Raw genomic sequence first — 11035 nt, forward strand, 5'->3', positions numbered from 1 at the left:
TTGAAGTGAATTTAACAGGTGACCCAAATAAGGGATCATAGCTTTCACCTGGATTCACCTGGTCAGTCTGTCATGGAAAGAGCAGGTGTTCTGAATGCCTTCTAGCGGGATGCAATAGAGCCAAATGGGGGTTAGAGTGCCCTATGGCTACACTCTTAGAAAAAAGGGTTCCCAAAGGGTTCTTTAGCTTTCACCATTGAAGAAACCCATTTGGTTCCAGGTAGAACACTTGTTGTTGTTACAGTTTATATGTAGAAAGGGTTGTACATGGAACCAAAAATGTTTCTTCAAAGGGTTCTCCTATGGGGACATAACCGAAGAACTCTTTAAGGTTCTAGATCGAAAAAAATGTGCTAAGAGTGTATGTCATTACATCTGTATAGGACGCAATGGAGCTGCTGCTGAGCCCCAGGTCTGAACCACCCTGGTTCTCTTGGCAGCACCACTGCATCATCCACAGTCTGCTGAGGAGAAAGCAATTCTGCTTGGCGCTGACATATCTATACTGGATCAGACCAGCCACAGACAGCCCCTACAACCTCAAGCTCTCTGTCGATGTACTCCTACAGAACAGGTATAGATATACAAGGATATACTATACTGCATAGACTACTGTATGAAATACTGTCTCTCTGAATATGAAAACTGAAAGCCATACAATCTAGCCTTTTCTGCCCCTCAGCCATATCTCAGATGCCTGGTTCCTCCTAAAGAAAGGCCACACAGGAAGTGATGACATGTCAGGTACTTCCTCAATGGATGTGAGAGGCTTGGTCTATGTGTGGAGGCTTCAGACTGCATGGAAGCAGTATGGAAGGTGATCCCTTTTGTAACACATATCATAACAGATGTAAATACATATAGGCATATACAGTACATGCAGTGTGTTTGTCAGTCATTTTCTATTGAAAAACTATCTTTATTAGGATGTAGGCCATTGTACTAATCAGTCGGAAGAGACTGAGAGTCAGTGTGGAATAGAGGGGCTTCCTCAGCGTTGGTGGACCACAGGGATCCCTATGGCAGTGAAAGAGCCAGGTACAGATCAGTGATTGTGACTGATACTGATTTCAGAAATATCATCATCACTATCAAGTATTCTGAAAGTCATTGAAATGTTGGGAATTGCAGGGGTTCCTATTCGTCCGTTCTCTGCCCTGCAGTATCAGTCTCAGAACAGCAACACTCTCTCTCCAGAGGATTGGATCAGACTCCTCAGGGAATCTATGATTGAACTCAGACAACTCCAGCCAACATTGAGGTACAGTCAATAACTGTACATTATGCCTTGAATCTATTCTATCGCGCCCAGAAACCTGCTCCTTTTACTCTCTGTTCTGAACGTACTAGACAACCAGTTCTTATAGCATTTAGCCGTACCCTTATCCTACTCCTCCTCAGTTCCTCTGGTGATGTAGAGGTTAATCCAGGCCCAGCAGTGCCTAGCTCCACTCCCATACCCCAGGCGCTCTCTTTGTTGATGTATATATATATATTTTTACATTTTACCCCTTTTTCTCCCCAATTTCGTGGTATGCAATTGTTACTATCTTCTCTCAAGCTGCACTGCTTCTTAACACAGCGCGCATCCAACCTGGAAGCCAGCCGCACCAATGTGTCGGAGGAAACACCGTGCACCTGGCAACCTTGGTTTAGCGCGCACTGCTCCCGGCCCGCTACAGGAGTCGCTTGTGCGCGATGAGACAAGGATATCCCTACCGGCCAAACCCTCCCTAACCCGGACGATGCTAGGCCAATTGTGCGTCTCCCCACAGACCTCCCTGTCGCGGCCGGTTACGACAGAGCCTGGGCACAAACCCAGAGTCTTTGGTGGCACAGCTGGCGCTGCAGTACAGCGCCCTTAACCACTGTGCCACCCGGGAGGCAACTATACCATTTTCTGACAAGATAGAACTGCCAAAGGGGGCGGAGTGGCAATCTACTGCAGAGATGGCTTACAGAGTTCTGTCTTACTATCCAGGTCTGTGCCCAAACAATTCAAGCTTCTATTTCTAAAAATCCACCTCTCCAGAAACAAGTCTCTCACTGTTGCCGCTTGCTATAGACCACCCTCTGCCCCCAGCTGTGCCCTGGACACCATATGTGAATTTGATTGCGCCCCATAGATCTTCAGAGCTCATGCTGCTAGGTGACCTAACCTGGGACATGCTTAACACCCCGACCATCCTACAATCTAAGCTTGATGCCCTCAATGTCACACAAATTATCAATGAACTTACCAGGTACAACCCCAAATCTGTAAACTTGGGCACCCTCATAGATATTATCCTAACCAACTTGCACTCTAAATACACCACTGGTGTCTTCAACCAGGATCTCAGCGATCACTGCCTCATTGCCTGCATTCGTAATGGGTCTGCGGTCAAACCACTACCCCTCATCACTGTCAAACGCTCCCTAAAACACTTCAGTGAGCAGGCCTTTCTAAATGACCTGGCCCGAGTATCCTGGAAGGATATTGACCTCATCCCATCAGTAGTGGCTGCCTGGGTATTCTTTAAAAGTGCCTTCCTCACCGTCTTAAATAAGCATGCCCCATTCAAAAATGTAGAACCAGGAATAGATATAGCCCTTGGTTCTCAGTTCTCTGGTCACCATAGCATTTCCCACCCGCAACATGCACACCAGCAGGTATATTTCACTGGTCACCCCCAAAGCCAATTCCTCCTTTGGCCGCCTTTCCTTCCAGTTCTCTGCTGCCAACGACTGGAACGAACTGCAAAAATCGCTGAAGCTGGAGACTCTTATCTCCCTCACGAACATCAAGCATCAGCTGTCAGAGCAGCTCACAGATCATTGGACCTGTACATAGCCCATCCAACTACCTCATCCCCATACGGTATTTATTTATTTTTTCTCCTTTGCACCCCAGTATCTTTACTTGCACATTCATCTTCTGCACATCTATCACTCCAGTGTTTAATTGCTATATCGTATTTACCTCGCCACTATGGCCTATTTCATTGTCTTACCTCCCGTATTTTACCTCATTTGCACACACTGTATATATACTTTTTTCCTACTGTATTATTGATGGTATGTTTGTTTATTCCATGTGTAAGTCTGTGTTGTTTGTGTTGCACTGCTTTGCTTTATCTTGGCCAGTTCGCAGTTGTAAATGAGAACTTGTTCTCAACTAGCCTACTTGGTTAAATCAAGGTGAATTAAAAAAAAAATAATAATAATAAAACATGACCCCACAAATGTTGTTATAAAGCAATACCCAATATCACTGTGTGGTTGGTATATCCGCTGGCCCAGTGAGGAGGCGGCATGGCCTACCAACAAGAGAGGAAAAGGAGCTGTCGGAAGCTGAGTCTGACCACCCAGGCCCCGAGGCACCTCCTCCCTAGCCCCTCCCCAGTGGATATGATTACTGACAGGCTGGGAGAGCAGGGAGACACAGAGCCACCTAATGACGATCCGCCTCTTATAGCTGAGGTACTTTACTACTGTGGCTCTGTCTGAGAGTGAGCGTGCTGCGGTATTATACTTGGGCAATGTTGGTTATTAAAATAATGAATTTCTTTGTCTCAATGCAGGAGAAACACTGGACTCTGGCACAATCCCCATCCAAGGAGAGCTCTGAATCTATGTTCTCTTTCGGCACTGCCTCCTCTCTGCTCCCGCTGAGATGGGGCATCCCTTATGTGTATGGAAGCACAGTGATGCTGCAGCAGATCTCCTCCCTGGAGGATGGAGTCACAGCAGGCAGGATGACAGCACATCCCTCCCAGCAGACATACTCCACCCAGGCTGCCCTGACCTGCCTCTGACACTAGAGGGCGCCACAGACCCTGTCTCCTTCAACAGCCTGAGTAAAGACACCAGGAATGTTTATTTTTTTTCACCTTTATTTAACCAGTTAGGCTAGTTGAGAACAAGGTCTCATTTGCAACTGCGACCTGGCCAAGATAAAGCATAGCAATTCAACACATACAAAAACACAGAGTTACACATGGAATAAACAAAACAGAGGCAATAATACAGCAGAACAAAAGAAAACAAAAAGTCTATGTACAGTGAGTGCAAATGAGGTAAGATAAGGGAGTTAAGGCAATAAATTGGCCATGGTGGCGAAGTAATTACAATATAGAAATTAAACATTGGAATGGCAGATGTGCAGAAGATGAATGTGCAAGTAGAGATGCTGGGGTGCAAAGGAGCAAGATAAATACTGTATGGGGATGAGGTAGGTAGATAGATGGGCTGTTTACAGATGGGCTATATACAGGTGCAGTGATCTGTGAGCTGCTCTGACAGCTGGTGCTTAAAGCTAGTGAGGGAGATATAAGTCTCCAGCTTCAGAGATTTTTGTAGTTCGTTCCAGTCATTGGCAACAGAGAACTGGAAGGAAAGACAACCAAAGGAGGAATTGGCTTTGGGGGTGACCAGTGAGATATACCTGCTGGAGCGCATGCTACGAGTGGGTGCTGCTATGGTGACCAGTGAGCTGAGATAAGGCGGGGCTTTACCTAGCAGAGACTTGTAGATAACCTGTAGCCAGTGGGTTTGGCGACGAGTATGAAGCGATGGCCAACCAACGAGAGCGTACAGGTCGCAATGGTGGGTTGTGTATGGGGCTTTGGTGACAAAACGGATGGCACTGTGATAGACTGCATTTGTTGAGTAGAGTGTTGGAGGCTATTTTATAGATGACATCGCCGAAGTCGAGGATCGGTAGGATGGTCAGTTTTACGAGGGTATGTTTGGCAGCATGAGTGAAGGATGCTTTTTTGCAATATAGGAAGCCAATTCTAGATTTAATTTTGGATTAGAGATGCTTAATGTGAGTCTGGAAGGAGAGTTTACAGTCTAACCAGACACCTAGGTATTTGTAGTTATCCACGTATTCTAAGTCAGAGCCATCCAGAGTAGTGATGCTGGATGGGCGAGCAGGTGCGGGTAGTGATCGGTTGAATAGCATGTATTTACTTGCGTTTAAGAGCAGTTGGAGGCCACGGAAGGAGAGTTGTAATGGCATTCTCCACTGAGTGTGAGTTCAGATGCACTGACTGGAGCTGTATGATACTCAAGATTTAAGTTGTCAGCTCTTTTTGAAATACAGTTCTTGAATATTACCCCAACATAACATTTTCCGGTTTTCTGAGTTCTTGAAAGTGTGTATTTTTTGTTTATTTTGTAATGTTTCCATTGGGGGGAGTAGAGGAGATCATGACCTGTGATACCAGGAGACAACCTCGTAATTGTGGAAGAGGAGGCAGTTCCCCCTGTAGATGTAACATTAGACAGAAGGTGACCCCTTTCAAACCTTACATTTACACAATGGCTATGTTTACTTTATAATTTCAACAGACTGATTAGTCCAATGTTGCACTATTTTCTGTGGCCAGCATTGTGTTATAAAGTACAATAAGATAAGGACGTGTTCTTTATGTGATCATTTGTTTGTCAGACATAGTCTGCGCAGACTAAACCTCCATCCTCAGTTGTATAGTAATGAGGACAACCAATCAGTGCCCTCTGTTTCTGCGATCCAAGTGGAGAGTCACAACTCCCTGACACCTGACTATGGTGTGTTTCAAATGTTACTACACTCTCAGTGTTGTGGCTGTGTTTTCACTATATCTGCTGTATGACTTAACTGAGAGATATTTAAATAGTTGGCCCTTTAACTAAATTACTTTTGTTCATGATAATCCAGATTACATTGACTACTACAAGGAAGTGACTGAGGAAATCATTCATGTGACTGACGTGTGGAGCGTCATACCTGGAGGGGACAAATCAGAGAACCTCCTCCCCCAGACCTCCCTCTTCGCTGGGGCTGCTGTTGCTTCATCTCTCTGCTCCTTGGAGCTGGAGCCCTTACAGGTGACAGACTTCTACTGTCCAATTACATAAATACTGTACATACTATGCAGACCACCTACAGTATTGGCCAGCTGGGTTTCTGTGTTTGTTCAGAGGGTGTCTGACCCTCCATAGCTTGAGGAAGCAATAGAATGTTTCTGCCAGGACTCCCAGGATGCAGTGGACCAACCAGAGATCCTGACATCCTGTGCCCTCACTGAGACCACCCAGGACCTGCTCTCTGAGCTCCACCAGACCTTTTGTTCTCTGGAGGAGCTGGGAAGTGCAGGGCCCAGTGGCCCAAGTACAGATAGAGGCTCTACCCTGGAGGGGGAACTGGACAGTGGGGGCTCTGGGAGGAATATCCGGCCCTTCTCTCTCCAGGACTCCTCTCTGCTCATCCCCCGTCGGAGGTCCGTACGCTCCAGACAGCTACAGGTCCCTGGAGTCCCTCTGTCCCGCAGGAACAACTCCAGCCGCAATCCCCCAGCCCAGCACCTCCTCAGCCCCAGAGACAGGTTACCTGGAGGGGAGAAGGCCTTGCACAAGGAGGAGGCAGCATGCTTCAGATGCACCGCAGAGGATAGGCTGGGTCACTGTAAGCTGGGCAGCTGGTGGAAACAAGCCCTGGAGACCCAAAGGGCATTCTCTGGCCTACTACCTGCCATAGAGCAGGTATCCACCATCTCAAAGGTTAGTGTGTTTTTTTACTGTATGTTTATATGCAAATCAATAATTTTGTGTGCTTCATAGTGACACATTCTGCAGACTCCACATATGCACTATTTTATCTTACATTTATCTTATGATTAAATTAAAATAGACGAGCTTGTTATTTATATCCATCTTAAATTTAGAAAAGCTATTTAGTGTCACAGTTACCAAAGGTCTAATAATGAATACATTTTGCACAGATTTGCCGATTTTATAAAAAATGTAATTGTTTATTGATATACATGCAGATGGTGTTTTTTTTGTGTATGAGTTCGTATTGAAGAATAAATGCCTCTTGTAACATCTTCCTTTGTCATTGTGATGGGGAACATTAAGAGAGTTGCTCTTTGGAACATTAGATTGATGGAGCATTAGAAACAGCAGCAGCCCTGGAAAGAAACTAGTGTTGTTTCTCACGTCTGGCTGGAGACTGTACAGTGAATGCCTCTCTTCAGAGTAAATGTGTATGTGTGTACATGCATGTGTGTGTGTGCACGTGAGTGCATGTAATGCGTGCTTGTTTGTGTGTGTGTGTAAGTGTGTGTGTGTGGCCATTGCTGGCCTGTTGCTGTCACTCAGTGGGGAGTCTGTGCCCGGAGTGGGACTCAAGTGCATGTACTGGTGGGCAGGGGGTCTCCACTGCTGGGAGAGGGGTGATGAAGGATGAAGTGCAGAGAGGAGGTGGTGTACTGTAATGTCAGACCAGGACTCTCTCAACCTTGTCATAGTTACTCATCCGTGACCCCCACCCCTTGCTCTCCCTGGTAGGGGCCACTGGTGTTACCCAGAGCAGATGGAGCTCTGCTGGGCCTTGCTGATCACCGCTGGGCCTGGGGCAGTGAAGGCTGCTGAGGGGAGGACGGCTCATAATAATGGCCGGAACAGAGCAAAGGGAATGGCATAAATGCATGGAAAACATGTGTTTGATGTATTTGATACCATTCCACTCCAGCCATTACCCATTAGGGCGGAAGGTAGCCTAGTGGTTAGCACGTTGGCCCAGTAGCCAAAAGGTTGCTCGCTGACAAGATAAAAATCTGTCGTTCTGCCCCTGAACAAGGCAGCTAACCCACTGTTCCTAGGCCGTCATTGTAAATAATAATTTGTTCTTAACTGACTTGACTAGTTAAATAAAGGTTAAATAAAAAATAAATACAAATGAATGTGCACCTCCTGTGGTCTGGGGGAACCATGGCCCCACTCACCATACTGATACCCTGCCACATCACTGGGACCTGGGCTTAAGAGACCAACACACAGCAGGGGCCAAATGTGGCATTTAATCAAAGCTCAGTTTGTAAAAAAAAAAAAAAAAAACAACAGATTGTTTCACAGGTCCATTATTTACCTCTTGTATCTCATGGAATGACTTTTATTCATCCACAGAAAAGAGGGTCTCTCTCGTTCCTGGGCGACCCTATTCCAACAGTCTGGTAAGCATCCAGGAGTCTCCATCCAAGCAGAGAGGAGACAAGCAGGAGGTCAAATATGTATGTAGAGGTCATCTCTATGTGGTCACTGGGCTTACATGGAGGGTGTCAGTATGGAGGGAAATATGCTCCGGTTGGCCAATGGAGGGCGTTGTTGTCCAAGCTTGGAGGTTTTTATTTTGTCTCTGATTTGAATAATCTCACACCTACCCCCCCACGAGCCCATCCCAGCATGTAACCATTCCCCTTTCTCCTCTCTTGCCCCTGTCACAACCAACTCATATATCCTCATACAGAATCAGTAGTGTCATCTAAAGATGGTGGAATTATATTTTGGCTTACATTTTTTAAAGATGTTATATTTAATTGGTAATGAATAGAGCTAATGAACTTATCTTACGTGATTTAAATACTGAAGTCAACCTCACCACTTTGATGGTGCAGGTACTACATTTACTTTGTGTTACTCTGACAAAAGTTGCAGACTGCTTTCTTGGCTCTGTCTAATCTCTTTGTCTAATGCATTGAGGGAGCTCACAGTTGATGCGTTTGACCCCATGACATCATGATGTCAGCAGTGGATGTACAGCATGTGTACTGTAATGTTGCTACACTGATAAAATTAGACAGTTGTTCAACTGAGATTGAATTAGGTACATGTTTAATTGGGATGTAATGATCTTACTGTTTGGTGGGAGTCATATGAACCATGTGGAGCCTGGCAGGATACATGTTTTTACATAAATGTAATTCATGATAACATAGACAATGAACCTTTGGAATATTGACTGGTGAATGGACTGTCTGTGTGAATTGGTTGATTGCTGATATTGTACAATTCAAAATTAGTACCCATCATAAAAGGGCAGGTAACCTAGTGGTTAGAGCTTTGGGCCAGTAACCAAAAGGTTGCTGGATCGAATCCCGAGCTGACAAGGTAAACATCTGTCGTTTTGTCCCTGAACAAGGCAATTAACCTGCTGTTCCCCGGGAGACCGTCTTTGTAAATAAGAATTTGTTCTTAACTGACTTGCCTAGCTAGTTAAATAAAGGTAAAAACACAAAAACAATCGGACTTCTAATACGTTACCAAAAAAACTGCTTAGATTGATATTATAAAGATATTATCACCTGGATGTTTTATTCCATGTTGAACTCAATGTTCCCTCTTTGTATGGCCACAAATCTGTATTCCAGTCTGGTGTGGTGAGTTGATCATCTATCTAGGCCCTGTCTCCACCTGTGGTAGACAGAGAGAACAAAAGTGTTTGAGGTTTGATAAATTGTCAGATTGGGAGATATTGATGACTAATGTGAAAATATAAATGTGTCCACACAAGTCATACTAAGTAGCATATTATCGAACCATCTTCCATTAAAACAGCAGCAGCTATGGATAATCGGAGTGCACGATGACCATAAACATGTGGTCGTTAATGCAAAACATACATTCGGAATATTAATGCCCTTTATAACATCATGATCAGATTGGTTATGCTGAAACGAGGTTGGGATGTTCATGAATGGGATGCTCATCAACAAATGAGTAATCTAAAAGTACTTTTGTCATTTATTGTACAGATCCAAAGACATCACTGTAAGATTTTAGCTTGTTGATCAACTTGTGTGCATCATTATGAAAACCTTGATGTCTCTATGGAGAGAGGCAGGCTGAACAAAGATAGCTATCTGTGTGGTGGTGACACATGGAGGAGTTTTCCAGGGAGATGAATGGCCTCTATTAGAAACATTTAATCAGTGCCTGTCCTTGTGGTTTCAGTCACCCTCAACGCCCGAGGAAAGATTAATGGCCACAGGATATTTCATCACCCCTCCATTCCCCAACGCAGGATATTTATTTTTATTTCACCTTTATTTAACCAGGTTGGCCAGTTGAGAACAAGTTCTCATTTACAACTGCGACATGGCCAAGATAAAGCAAAGCAGTGCGACAAAAATAACGACACAAAGTTACAAATATACAGTCAATAACACAATAGAAAATCTATTGTGGAAGGACCACTAGAGGGCAGGCTGGGCTCATGGATAGTAGCCCAACAAAGCATGGGAGACAAGGTAACCAGAGTCAATTAAGCACAGCTGACGGTACTAATGAGATACTCTCCTTCCCCTATAAAAGAGAGAATGGAACCAGCAGAGAGGGGAAAACTATCTCTGGAAGATGGCCACCGAGAGAGAGAAGCTGTGCTGAAAGAACCACGAAGATGGTGACAAACCCGTGATTTATGTTGGTTGTAGTTTAAAGATTATCCTATTGTGTTCTTGTTTCATCTGGAGAAGAAGATGTGTGTTTTTCCTTGGAAGATTTTTCATTGATTATGTTAGAATGTTTTTGGTTGACAAAATACCCTCAATAGAGAACCGTGTTCAATCAGAAAAACCTACTCCTGACTCGTTTATTCCACCTTCCCGCTTTAGAGTGACGCCTAATTACTTGGTACGCTCACATTGGTGGAGGATGCGGGTATTAGGTGGACGAGTGACACAAGGATAAGTGAGTAAATTAATATTCTTCCAGAAGACCCGGAGGAACCATTCAAGAACGATGGATAACGCCCTACTACAACAATTGATCACGGCACAGCAGACAACCATAGAACTCCTGCAACAACAGCTGAGTCGACGAGAAGAACCTACAGTTAGGCCAAGAGCGGCTGCTCACGCCATCTTACCTCGTCTCTCCAAGGAGGATGATATTGAGGCCTTTCTCATGACCTTCGAAAGGACGGCCACCTTGGAAGAGTGGCCGCCCACAGAATGGGCTAGCGCATTAGCTCCTCTTTTGACCGGGGTGGCTCAGGAAGCCTATTTTGACCTGGATTCCCACGAAGCGGCGGACTATGGGCGACTAAAAACCGAGATCCTGTCCCGGTACCAGCTGACTGCCAGAGATAGGGCTGTAAGTTCCATCAATGGACCTATACAGCTGATCAACCCGTCCGTGCTCAGATCTTCGCCTTAATACGACTGACGAAACAGTGGCTAGAACCTGGAAAGGGAGTAGGACATGTGATAGAGACTCTCGTAGTGGACAA

The 11035-nt window shown here is 45.0% G+C and overlaps 1 protein-coding gene across 4 annotated transcripts; it reads left to right on the forward strand.

The window, feature by feature from the left end:
- Window positions 1–340: 340 nt before the first annotated feature.
- Window positions 341–9529, forward strand: LOC118368007 (uncharacterized). 4 transcript variants are annotated; one of them, XR_004822246.2, is made up of 6 exons: window positions 341–574; window positions 683–817; window positions 927–1038; window positions 1132–1261; window positions 2711–3462; window positions 3564–9529. XR_004822246.2 is itself a non-coding variant. In XM_052496841.1 (3 exons), exon 1 carries the CDS (start codon window positions 2140–2142, stop codon window positions 3172–3174), a length of 1035 nt encoding a protein of 344 aa, XP_052352801.1. In that variant the 5' UTR covers window positions 2005–2139; the 3' UTR covers window positions 3175–3462; window positions 3564–6528; window positions 7936–9529. The 4 variants fall into 4 exon arrangements, 2 of the variants coding, with proteins under 2 accessions (XP_052352801.1, XP_052352800.1); XR_008092999.1 differs by having other exon boundaries at window positions 1200–1261; XM_052496841.1 differs by lacking the exons at window positions 341–574; window positions 683–817; window positions 927–1038; window positions 1132–1261 and having other exon boundaries at window positions 2005–3462; window positions 3564–6528; window positions 7936–9529.
- The last annotated feature ends 1506 nt before the right edge of the window (window positions 9530–11035 follow it).

The sequence above is a fragment of the Oncorhynchus keta genome, chromosome 35 (assembly GCF_023373465.1).
Source record: "Oncorhynchus keta strain PuntledgeMale-10-30-2019 chromosome 35, Oket_V2, whole genome shotgun sequence".
Lineage (NCBI taxonomy): Eukaryota > Metazoa > Chordata > Actinopteri > Salmoniformes > Salmonidae > Oncorhynchus > Oncorhynchus keta.